This window comes from Macaca thibetana, chromosome 7 (assembly GCF_024542745.1).
Source record: "Macaca thibetana thibetana isolate TM-01 chromosome 7, ASM2454274v1, whole genome shotgun sequence".
NCBI classification, from domain to species: domain Eukaryota; kingdom Metazoa; phylum Chordata; class Mammalia; order Primates; family Cercopithecidae; genus Macaca; species Macaca thibetana.
In genome coordinates this window covers 115,928,692-115,941,975 of record NC_065584.1, presented here as the reverse complement: position 1 = coordinate 115,941,975, position 13,284 = coordinate 115,928,692, and the positions used below count along the sequence as shown (strand labels likewise).

The 13,284-nt window shown below is 42.5% G+C and overlaps 1 protein-coding gene across 9 annotated transcripts in view; it reads right to left on the bottom strand.

Moving 5' to 3' along the window:
- Positions 1 to 13,284, bottom strand: part of TJP1 (tight junction protein 1) — a 274,243-nt gene that overhangs the window by 1,563 nt on the left and 259,396 nt on the right. For 4 of the 9 annotated variants that reach the window (XM_050800090.1, XM_050800094.1, XM_050800097.1 and 1 more), the window contains 4 exons: positions 8,773 to 8,942; positions 6,493 to 6,967; positions 3,886 to 4,103; positions 2,473 to 2,616 (listed from right to left, as the gene is read on the bottom strand). In XM_050800090.1, coding sequence (XP_050656047.1) covers positions 2,473 to 2,616; positions 3,886 to 4,103; positions 6,493 to 6,967; positions 8,773 to 8,942 — 1,007 coding nt within the window. The other 5 variants (XM_050800093.1, XM_050800096.1, XM_050800098.1 and 2 more) reach the window with 3 other exon arrangements.

The window sequence follows — 13,284 nt, the reverse complement described above, 5'->3', positions numbered from 1 at the left end:
CATTTACAGTTGAGTAAATTGCTATCTGCAATGCTTTGCAATTATAGGGCAAATATGTATATTTAAACATAATTTTCTTCTGTTTCTTCAGCATATTGTATTTGTTATCAAAATTCACTGCTTTATTTCAATGCACACCTGCTGCCACCTAACAATTTCAAAGGTGTTTCACACTTCTATTTAAAAAAATACTTAAAACTTTCTTTCCAACTCACACCATTAAGAACAGTTTTCTTTTTTCAAACTTTCAGACTTCTCCTTTATTACATTATCAAGTGCATTGACTTTTCAAAAAACGAATACAAGTGAGTGACGGCAATCTCATGTCTGGGACAGTTCCAGTTTACCCGAGCCCACATAATTATCAGTAGCACTTTTTTTTTCCCCCTTTCAAAAGTCTGCAGGATAATTATATGGTCACCTATTTGAGCTGAGAATGAGGACACATTTCTCATACTCAACTATAGACCAACAAATGAGAAACACAGTTCTGCAGAATCTAGTTCTTGAAGACCATCTTTCCCCTTACAAAAAACAAACAAAGAAACGAGACTGCACCAGAGCTGCTCAGCTCTGATTCCAGCTGAACAACAAAATTAATCACGCAGCTTCAGAAACTCACTGACTGGGTGTTAGTTAGATCTCAGGATTTAAGTTTTTAATAAGCTCTTGGTGATTTCTATTAAATGTGAAGAAGGCAGGGACAAGTATGTGTCTCTGTGGTATCCAAGCAAGCTGAGAGTCACAGCTGTGGATTTCTGCTTCCCTTACAGCAATAGCTCTCAAACAGGAACGGCCCTGCCCCAGATGGGACATCTGGAGACAGTTTGCTTGTTACCACTGGCATCTAGGGGTAGAGGCCCAGGGAAGCTGCTAAATATCCCACAATGAACAGGAGAGCCCTTACAATAATCATTTGGCCAAAATGTCAACAGTGCCAGCTGAGAACCCTGCCTACAGTATGTTAGACATTACCCAAGCAATATCTGGAGCCAAAAGCATTTCATTTTTCCAGAAAATGCGGTACTTGTAAATATGAGGAAATATGTATTTACAAGTAATTTTTTTCTTTGGTAACATTAAAATATGCTCTTGCTATGATCTTTATACCACAAACTTTTATTTCATACTGTACCAAACTAAAACTAAATAATGCTCGTCTGATTTATCAAAGATTTGGAAGCAGGACTTTAAATCAGGTTCGCTTAAAGTGATCTACACCTAAAATAAAATTCTAATTGTTAACTGACTTAAGTCACTCAAGGAAGTGAGAAATGTGAAAATGCAATGGAAGCTTTGAAATTATGATCTTAGGAGCAAAAAGTTGTTTACAAATAGTGTATAAAAGAAGCAATTTAGAATATTACACTGGAAAACCATGGCCAAGTATGATCACAATGGAAGATTCTTTTAAATTTCTCTGGTATACATACTTTGTAGATTAAGAAATGAAACAGGCCAGGTGCAGGGGCTCACGCCTGTAATCCCAGCACGCTGGGAGGCCGAGGCGGGTGGATCACTTGAAGTCAGGATTTCGAACCAGCCTGGCCAACATGGTGAAACCCCATCTCTACTAAAAATACAAAAATTAGCCGGGCGTGGTGGCGCACTCCTGTAATCGCAGCTACTCGGGAGGCTGAGGCAGGAGAATCGCTTGAACCTGGGAGGCAGAGCTTGCAGTGAGCCGAGATCGTGCCACTGCACTCCAGCCTGGGCGACAGAGGAAGACTCCGTCTCAAACAAAACAAAACAAAACAAAACAAACAAAAAAGAAACGAAACAACAGTAACCAAAAATATAAATAGTTATAGAAAGGAATGAACTAATTTTAATAAGATAAAAATGCCTGTTTGTGCAGGACAATAACAATTCTCCCACTGCATCCTGAAAAATTGGACAGAATCAATCATTTTGAATACCAAGAAATACTCAATTATTTGGCCAAATTATTATTATTATTATTATTATTTTTTGAGACAGAGTCTCGCTCTGTTGGCCGGGCTGGAGTGCAGTGGCATGATCTCGGCTCACTGCAACCTCCGCCTCCCTGGCTCAGGCAATTCTCTTGCCTCAGCCTCCTGAGTAGCTGGGACTACAGGCATGTGCCAACACATCTAATTTTTGTATTTTTAGTATAGATGGGGTTTCACCATGTTGGCCAGGCTGGTCTCGAACTCCTGACCTTAGGTGATCCACCCGCCTTGGCCTCCCAAAGTGCTGGGACTACAGGCGTGAGCCACCACGCCTGGCCCAAATGATCAATTTTTAAAAGGAAGCAACTCTTCTATCTTTCCATGGAATTTATTTACAATATATGCACCATAAATAAATGTGGAAATACCGGTGATGCCTACAAGGCCACAGGAACAGAGGGAGAGATTTGCTAACACACAGCATGGGTAGCATCACCAGCCCAGGTATTAATCAACGACAGTCCCCAAAGCCCCAAAGGACAGAGTGAAGACAGCATACCCGACGAGGAGTCGGATGATTTTAGAGCAAAAGACCAACCGTCAGGAGTCATGGACGCACAGTGTGGTAAGCGCAGCTCCACAGGCTTCAGGAACTTGAGGCCATGGGGACCACACATCACCAAGGGACTCAGCAGTGTTTCACCTGGAGTTGGAAAAGGGGATAGGCAGAGAGGTTGGATGTGGTCTTTCTTCTAGACCCCCAGTTTTCCTCACCCTGCTTCTAATTATATGCTTGAAAGCCTAATGCAGTTAGTTCTCTACAATCGCACTGACCACAAAAAAAATGTAACAGCAGACACATATGGAATTTTAAATTTCCCAGTAGCCACGTTAGAAAGTAAAAAGAAACAGGTGATAACAAATAGTATAGTATTATAACTCAATATAACCAAAACACTGTTATTTCAACATGTAACCAATATATGGTATCTTTGGAACTTGATGTTTATTTCACATTTCCAGCATCTTTCAATCCAAAATTGTCACACTTCAAGTGCGAGGTAGCCACGTGCAGGTAGTGGCTACTGCATTCAATCATATGGGTCTATAGTATAAAACATCTTCAAATGTACTTGTTACAAATGTGACATATTTTCCATTTTTAAAATTTGCTCCATAGATGCTTAAAGGGATTCATGCAGGGCCAACACAGTCAGTCCTACTGGTTTTTAAAACAGGATATCCCCAAAATCAGAGTACAGAATCAGATATCAGAATTCTGGCAAAACGTAAGAAAGTGTTAACTGATTTAGGAAAGTAAAAGCACTGCTAAAAGATGCTAAATCACGACACAGTTCGTTACAATATCCTGATAGATCCAGGAGGATTATGAAAATAACAGTTTCCTTAAGAAGCTCAGAAACATACTGTCGTCTCCTCTGAGACTCCGTGCACTCTGCCGAGCATGTACTAGTGCTACGTTCTGGGGTGATGATAAGACAGTACCTGTCAAGACGTTTAGGTTCTCCAATCAGGTGAAGACACAGCAAAGCCTTTCTGAGTGGGTGTTACCTAACCCATCTCCAGAGACCCAAAGGCTGACTGACTCAAAGACAAACTCGGTCAGGTCAGCCCCGGCTGCTCAGCAGGCACAAGTGAGAGACATCCCGTGGCCTGTCCTATGCCATCATTTTTTTACTTCATACCAAAAGTAAAAGCAGGCAGTGTGGCCACCACAGCCTTGCCTCAGGCCACCTCCTGCCTGCTTGCAACACCATCCCCAGGGCACCCCAAGCTACAGCACTCATCTGAAAGGACCTCCCTGATGAAAGGAACATGCTATTATTAGTGGCCCAGGGTGGAGGTAAGAGAGGTGCTGCATTACCCCCTTAGCCAAGCACTATAAGCTTTGAAGTGCACACAGGGCAACTCTTAAGTTATCAAAACTAAGGAGAAAAATAAACACATTTACCTTTCTCTTTATCTAAAGGTGGGAGGATGCTGTTGTCTCGGCAGACCTTGAAATAGATTTCCTGCTCAACTCCTTCGGGAATGGCTCCTTGAGGGATAATTATACTGACTCCAGTTTCTATGGAACTCAGCACGCCACCATTGCTGTTAAATATGCCTCGCGCTGTGGCCACCACAGTATGACCATCTTCATCTTCATCCTCTTCCACAGCTGAAGGACTGAAAGTTCAGAAATGGCTAGTGAGTGAATTCCTAATAGTATACAGGTGCTTTGCTTTTACTACTACTGTATTACGTGCTTTCATTTTACTTTTGTTTCTCCATATAATCAAGAAGTTACTTTAACAAGATAAGTTTCTGGCAACAGATTTTACTGACAGGGTTATCTCAGAGAGTATTATTATCATTATTATTATTTTGAGACAGAGTCTCACTCTGCTGCCCAGGCTGGAGTGCAGTGGCACGATCTTGGCTCACTGCAACCTCTGCCTCCCAGGTTCAAATGATTTTTCTGCCTCAGCCTCCCGAGTAGTTGGGGCTACAGGCATGTGCCACCACGCCTGGCTAATTTTTGTATTTTTAGTAGAGATGGGGTTTCACCATATTGGCCGGGCTGGTCTCAAACTCCTAATCTCATCATGATCCACCTGCCTCAGCCTCCCAAAGTGCTGGGATTAGAGGCATGAGCCACCGTGCCCGGCTGTTCTTCCATTCTTAGTGACACAAAACAATGGTGCATCTCACAGCTGACAGCATCTCAGACTTGATAACATCTCCCTAGGATTTTAAGTGCACATGAATATGGTCCTGCCTCAGCATCCCTGAGGACCAAGTGCCCACCCTGCTGCAGACGGCAAGGCTTCCAAGGTTCCATGAGCTGAAGACCCTTGTATGGGCACATCCCAAACATCCACAAAAAGGGAGACAGTAGATTAACTTAGTAATCACAGAACACCAAAGGCAAAGGGGATGTGGTATCAATGACGGCTTCAAAAATAGAGGCTATCAAGACTTCCTGAAGGACAGTTTTGAGCCAGGGCTTAAAGGTGAGCAGAAAGACCAACAAAACAGAATCACATGAAGGTAGCTGCAGCTTCACTCCAGCATGACCGGAGTGCCAGGGACGACATCCTACGGCACAATATCAAGGGAGCAGAGTGCAGCCTGAGCTGCATAGCAGGGGTCAACTGTGTCTGTCCCTGACCACCGGTGGATGTGCAGAGCTAGGAAGGCAGTGACCGCCATAACCATCCTTGCTCTCGGAAAGCAGCCTCAGGTGGCCATCCTGACCTTTGGTTCTCCCTGCCTATAAGTGCTTCTGCTTTACGGTGGTATGAAAATGGAACTGGCTGTAGGAGGGTGAGATGAGCTAATGTGTGGCCAGAATCCATCCGGTCAGTCGCCACGGAATGAAAGACAGGAAAGAGGAGCTGCAGGGAGGCTCCAGGAGGACTTGCTTTGTCTCATTTGCTCAGCCATCTTACTAACTGCTGCTCTTTAAACAGTCAGGGCTATTCTGTTTTTCTTCTTAGCATCATTGTGGAACAAATAATGAAAGAGGAACATAGATATTTAACGTTTTTAGATGTCCTCCACATGCCCCTTAACAGCAGGTCAGGAGAATACAAGAGGCCATGGCTGGTTAAGAGTATGGGTTCTCGGCTGGGTGCAGTGGCTCACACCTGTAATCCCAGCACTTTGGGAGGCTCACTTGAGCCTGGGAGTTCAAGACCAGCCTGGGCAGCATGACAAAACCCTGCCTCTACTAAAAATACAAAAACTAGCAGGGCATAGTGGTGCATACCTGTAGTCCCAGCTACTTGGAAGGCTGAGGCACGAGAATTGCTAGAACCTGGGAGGCGGAGGTTGCAGGTTGCAGAGAGTTGAGATCACGCCACTCCTGCCTGAGTGACAGAGCGAGACTCTGTCTTGATAAAAAAAAAAAAAAAAAAGAGGCCAGGTGTGGTGGCTCACATCTGTAATCCTAACACTTTCGGAGGACGAGGTGGGTGGATCAGTTGAGGTCAGGAGTTCAAAACCAGCCTGACCAACATGGTGAAACCCTCTCTCTACTAAAAATACAAAAAATTTAGCTGGGCGTGGTGGTGCACGCCTGTAGTTCCAGCTACTCAGGAGGTTGAGGCAGGAGAATCGCCTGAACCCAGGAGGTGGAGGTTGCAGTGAACCAAGATCGCACCACTGCACTCCAGCCTGGGCGACAGAGGGAGACTCTGTCTTTTTAAAAAAAAAAAAAAAAAAAAAAAAGCATGGGCTCAGAGGTTGGATGACCAGCAGCTAAATCGAGGCTCACCTCACTCGAGCTGTGTGACCCTGGGCAATCTGCTTACTGTCACTCAACCTCAGTTTTAGTAAAACAGGGATGATGACAATACCTACCAACCATACATGACTGTTAGCTTTATTATTTTACCAACATCTTGTAACTCCTGGAGGACCTTCTATGTAACAGCATTCATTGCAACAACACTCTTCAGTTTAAAGGTTGAGTTAAAAAGATCACTTCAAAGTCCCAAGTCAAATAAACTACAACAAACTCACATGAGAAAAATCACAGGGGCAATGCTTTGAGCAAAGGCAAAAGTCTTACCTCACAGGAATAGCTTTAGGCACTGTGCTGATATTATTTATTTGATATTTAGGCTTCTCTGCATGGATAGAGAAAGTTTCAACTCCACTGTCAAACTCAGAAGGCTGTGCCAAACTGTGCGATTTCACAAGAGTTTTTGGAGAAGTGGGAGTTTTTGACAAGTCAGGTTTATGTGCAGTTTCACTTGGCAGAAGATTGTGATTGAATTTAGGACTTTCAAACTTGCGTTCAAACGGTCGGGCAGAACTTGTATATGGTTTTGGTGTGAATCGATTGTATGCTGGAGTGACCGTTTTCTGAGTCTGTTCAGTTCCATTAACTGGGGCTTTATCTGGAAAACTTTTCTGGGGATAGAAAGCTGGCTGAGCAGCATCTTCTCGGTTTGGTGGTCTGAAAGTTGCTGGCTTATTCTGAGACGGAGGTGGGTCTGGTTTGGACACTAAGGAATTCTGAAAATCCAATGACACTGAATTACCTGAAAAACAAACATAAGCATTTAAAAACCTTTCTGAAAAAAGGTGTAACAGCCCTCTCCCAGCTCAACTTGTCCTGGTGCTGGAGTCGAGGCCCAAGTGTGAGTCGCACAGCCAGAGGCTGACTCCTGAGCCCCGGAGGCTAGGTGTGGTGCTGAGGGATGAGGGCAGCACGGACAGGCGGTACCATGGGTAGACCCTGCTGCCCTGGAGTCAGGGTCCAGCTGCTAAGATTCCTGGCCTCCAAAGACTGGCACTAGTCTTTGTGAAAACCAGAATGTCCAATAACCATATAATAAGGACATTCACTATTAATTAGAAAAATGTAAAACAAAACCAACCAAAAGCATTAAATACTATTTCACACACACTAGAATGGAAAAACTGAAAAGTCTGATAATGCCAAATGTTGATTAAGAAGTGGAACCACAGGATTTTTTATGCGCCGGCAGAGGCAGTGTAATATAGTACCAACTGAACTCTGTGAAATAATTAAAGACACTACAAGACAAGAGAATTACTAATCCAAATTCCTCATGAACATGGCAATATAATTTACCACAGTATGAGAAGAAAAATCATATGGTCATCTTAATACATGCAGGAAAAACATCTGACCAACTGCTTGCAGCAAACTCTGAATATGGGGAACATCTTAAACACGACAAAGGACATCGGCGAAAATCCCACCGCTAACATTCTAAGGGTAAAACATGAAGTCCTTCCTCCTTAAGATCAGGAACTAGCAAAAGAGGTCCAATTTCACCACTTATGTTTCAGAGTTCATTGGAGGTCCTGGCCAGTGCAATCAGCAAGAAAAGAAAGAAGGCCAGGTGCGGTGGCTCACGCCTGTAATCCCAGCACCTGAGAGGCCGAGGTGGGCAGATCACCTGAGGTCAGGAGTTTGTGAACAGCCTGGCCAACATGATGAAACCCTGTCTCTACAAAAAATACAAAAATTAGCTGGGCGTAGTGGTGTACGCCGTAGTCCCAGCTACTCAGGAGGCTGAGGCAGGAGATTCACCTGAACCCAAGACACAGAGGTTGCAGTGAGCTGAGACTGTGCCACTGCACTCCAGCCTGGGCGAGAGCAAGGCTGTGTCTCAAAAAAGAGAGAGAGGAAAAAAAAAAAGAAAAAAAGAAAAAAAGAAAAAGCATAAAGACTGGAAAGTAAGAATTAAAACTGTCTTCATCTGTAAACATGGTCGTGTGTGAAACAAAATCTTAGTAAGTCTCAATCCAGAACTATAACACGTCTGCTTGAAGACTCAAGTCCTGGGAGGTGCCTCCTAACAGAATAAGAGAGAAGTCTGTGCTACGAGAATGCCTGTTCACGGCAGAAGAGATAAACACTTTGTGTTACATGCTGAGGGTAAAACGTTACACAGCTCTTAAGATGAATAAGCTGGAGCTGTATGTGATCTACCTGCTATGTAAATGCAAAAGTCAAGGTGCTATGGGATACATTTTCTGTGAAACACCATGGCTTTTCTATTTGGGTGTGTGAAGATGAAACATAACAATACGTTTTACAAACCATCTTTAAATATACTGGCAAACACTACTTCCACAAGATTGAGACTAGCACAAAACAGATTAAAATCTGTTTAGCTAAAAGGCTTGTCCAAAATAATGGTCTTGTAAAAATAGGAGACATACTTTTAACAAAATTCTTAGTTTTTACTGTTCCCAGCCCAAAGGTTTCAATCATGTATTTTTTAATGTAAAAACCATTTTGCCTAGAAACCACCAGAATTTTACTTCTTAAGCATTACTGTGTTATAATGTCTACTTCCGAACTTCCTACCTTCACCATGTGCTCCCTTAGAATGTATGTGGAGAGACGCGCTGGTGACAGGTTGAGATGGCTGGGCGTACTGCGAGGGCAATGGAGGAGGAGGGGGAGTGACCTGGAGGGGTTCATAGCGTTTCTCACCAAATGATCTATCTACACCATCAGCTTCAGGAGGCTTTCCCCTGTTAACAAATGAAGAAAATGCCAACACCTGAAAATGGACTCACATTTACAAAACAAGTTCTCATTTCTGCACGTATCTCTTAAGTTAACTAGAAATTTCACAATTTATTCTCGTGAGTATGGGTAGCTACTCTACCAAAATATAAAAACAGATTCAACCATTTATGGGCACAAGAAATGTCCACACACACAAATACTTTAAGAATATTAGTAAAACATCCAGAAGATGGCAACCAAAGGCAGGTGAAATTTTGGGTATATTTTAATATTTAATTGTTATTTACAAAAGATAGTAACATTGACAGATTTAAGAAAGTCTTGCAAATATTCTGAAAACATATCATGGCACAAATTTTCCTAAGACCCACTTTTTTTTTTTCTTTTTTTTTTTTTTTTTTGAGCCAGGGTCTCAGTCTGTCACCCAGAGTGGAGCTCAGTGGCGTGATCTCAGTTCACCACAACCTCTGCCTCCTCCCAGGCTCAAGCGACTCTTCTGCCTCAGCCTCCCGAGTAGCTGGCATTACAGGCGCCAGCCACCATGCCTGGCTAATTTTTGTATTTTTAGTAGAGATGGGGTTTCGCCATGTTGGCCAGGCTGGTCTCAAACTCCTGACCTCAAGTGATCTGCCCGCCTCGGCTTCTTAAAGTGCTGGAATTACAGGCATGAGCCATGGTGCCCAGCCCTAGACCCACTTCTGATTTTGTATCTGGCATCTGGCATACTCAGAGCACTACAAAAACAGATGTCGTAGACTAGGGGTTGGCAAACTTCTTCACTGAAACACCAGAAAGTAAATGTTTCTGGTCTTTTGGTCCATACAGTCTTTGTCACAACTATTCAAACTATGCGGTTATAGCCTCAAAGCAGCCACACACAACGGGCATATCTGTGTTTCAGTAAAACTAAAAAAACTGGAGCTTTTACTTTAAAATTTCCCCTTGAGTTACCAGGTCCATTTTTTGGTTAAATGACTGCTGGAGCAGCAGATACTGCTTTATCTTACAAGGTTCATTTAAGTCAAATTGTGCCATGTATGCTTATTTTTTCTGATTGCCAATTGTTAATATGTAACACAAAATTCACACAAATCTTTTTAGAAGACCCATAATTGCAACATTGCCATCTAAACCTTACTGCTGAATGCCAAAGCCGCACTAGCTTTATGTGCACCCACAACAACATACGCATTTGGAATATCCCGGTCATTTTCATACATTTTCATTGAAGAAGTCTCATGATTGGCTTCTTTATCTTGTTTTCATGAATTTAGACTAAGCCCTTGATGATGACATTAAATTCTGAAAGTGCACATAATGCCAGTGACACAGTGAGGGACACCTTACGGAACAGCCTCACATTAATTGCCAGTCTTACCACTTGACGTTCCTTTTCAAGTAGTCATAGCTAGTGTAAGAGCCAAGAAATCTAGGTGATGGCAAAGCAAGCGCAACGGAAAAATGAAAGAAAATGGTCAATCTAACTAAGTAAATTTGCAGCAAATGGAACTCAAATGTCATTTAAAAATAACCAACATCCACCATTTCACCATAATTTGGTCTATAAAGGAACATATCACTAACTCTCATTTGGCCAAGGAAATTAAAGATAGATAAAACACAGTCACTTAGTTATGCCATCTGCTGGCCCACCCTTCATGTACTTTAACTGGTACTGCAGTGAAGAGCAATGTGTTTGAGCTTTGCTCCTTCTGCACCTCTGTTGCAGCTGCTAATAGTGAGCAAAGAAATTTATCAAATCAAAGAGTGGCGATCAAGGATAATCAGCAGGTTCTGAATAAGTGGGAGTGAAATGTCCTATTAAAGAAAAAAAAAAAAGGCTGGGCAAAAGAAACACTGCAAGTGAAGACACAGGAAAAAGTAACACAACAGAAGAGCTACACCGAGCCCCTGGGAGGGGAATGGTAAATGGACAGATACAAACATGCCTGGCTTGAAACCTGGCCAGACTTCTCATGTTCTTTTCTAGCAAGACCTTCTGCATCGGCAATCGTAAGCTGGGCCCTGTGGTGGTGGAGTCTTACTGGTGAAGCTGCATGCTTGATGCTCAGTCTCTCTCTCATCTAATGATGTCTCACAAACACAAAAACAACTGAATATCAGTCTCTTACATTTAGTTCTTTAAAAGCTAAAAACCACCATCATTTATTGAGACCTGGAAGTCTCGCTGAGTGAGCTGAGTCCTGAAAGGTAGATTTGATAACAAAAAATCCCTGGTTGTCCTGAAGAAGTTGATTCAATCTCTGGGCGGAGACATGTGAACAGCCCTGGAGGGACACTGCTCTTCTTGCACTGTCTTAGAATCCTGGAAACTTCCAATTTACTTTGGAGGTGAAATATCTAAGCTACTGTCTCCTAACCTTTCCAGTTGTAATCCAGCTCTATGGAATTTTAAGACTGGGTTATCTGCTTGCTTGCTGGGGCATGTGTCCTGTGCTAACAAAGATTATTTTTCGTCTCTGATTCTCACCATTTCTGAGGTGTGTTTTTAAGTGAAGCATAAGCACACATCATCTGGAGGAAGAAAATTTTGCCATTCCTGTATTTTACTGAAAGAAAGAAATGCCTGAAGGCAGTCTATTTAGTGACAAACAGTAAATGGTTTTGAAATGCAGGACAGAGTCCTATATTTTAAGCTATTTTCCAGTTGATGAAGTTGTACTTATCGGATAAGAGGATGAAAAAGCATTACAAGGGAAAGTTACAGAAACAACTTCCCTCTTAGTTATCTTCCATGACCCTTATTCTCCTTTCCAATTCTCTAACCATTAAATACCTATATAGGAAAATGCAGCACAATTATAAAGAGTTTCAATTTCACACTACAAAGGAAAAAAAAGTATACTGGTATCCATCCCAAATTATACTTTTCTCACTCACAGCAGCAGGGAGTAAAATCAAACTGAGTTCCGAGTAAATTCACAAAGACAGATGTCATCTACTTCACAATATATCCCTGTGAAAACAATGACCAGGTAATACAGGTTCCTTCCAGAGCTGTGTTAATGAAAAGGAGGGTGGTGGATGCACCTAGTACACCATGCCCTGTTTTGAGCTTCATTCACTCAACAATTATTAAGCCCCCGCTGTATGCAAGGCAATGTTCTACACCCTGAAGTTATACATCACAAATAAGCTAAGTCTTCTTTCTAGAAAAACAAAGCAAACATGCATTTCAATTGATTCCCTGGCAAAACAACTTACTTTTTAGATCTAAATATAATCCTTTTTTTTTTTGAGACGGAGTCTCACTGTGTTGCCCAGGCTGGAGTGCAGAGGCACGATCTCGGCTCCCTGCAAGCTCCGCCTCCCGGGTTCATGCCATTCTCCTGCTTCAGCCTCCCGAGTAGCTGGGACTACCTACAGGCGCCCACCACCACGCCCAGCTAATTTTTGTATTTTTAGTTGTATTTTTGTTTCACCGTATTAGCCAGGATGGTCTCAATCTCCTGACCTCATGATCCGCCCGTCTCGGCCTCCCAAAGTGCTGGCATTACAGGCGTGAGCCACTGTGCCTGGCCATATAATCTTTTAAGGTTGTATTCTATTTACCAAGTATGTAAAATGATAAATAAGAGATATCTTTAAACTACATCCATGGGCCTTCTTCTGACAGGAATGAATGTGTTTAACGGTGTTTAATAAAAATAATAACTAAAGGGTACACCCAAAGGTGAGCTCCTAAGGCTCAGTGCCTAGCTCACTTTAGGCTAGATACCATTTAGATGCTACTGTGATAACTGTAAATGAACTCCCGTAACACTGTAAATGTAAACGAATTCCTAATGACAAATCCACATCTGTTTTTGTTCTTGTGGGTTTTTTTCTGTTGAGGTATGAACCCAGCTGTGCGCCTGTGTGGGTTTACATTGTGCCTAGCTCACTTCAGTCTAGACATCATCTAGATGCCACAACCCCTTTCTAGTGTTGTGCTAAGGGGTGGTTCACAACACTAGTGCAAGACACGATTTGCATTTAATATAACCCCCATTGCAGCACTCTCAGTTTGCATTTGTATTCTCATAAACTGCTTTCTTCTGTAAACATAAAGCCTTAAATATAGGACAGTGAAAAAAAATGTTTTAAGTCTTCACTTCGAATGATGTCTTAGAAAAAGCAGTGGTAATTAAAATTAGGTTTATTTATTTATTTTTTTTTTTTTGAGACGGAGTCTCGTTCTGTCGCCCAGGCTGGAGTGCAGTGGCCGGATCTCAGCTCACTGCAAGCTCCGCCTCCTGGGTTTACGCCATTCTCCTGCCTCAGCCTCCCGAGTAGCTGGGACTACAGGTGCCCGCCACCTCGCCCGGCTAGTTTTTTGTATTT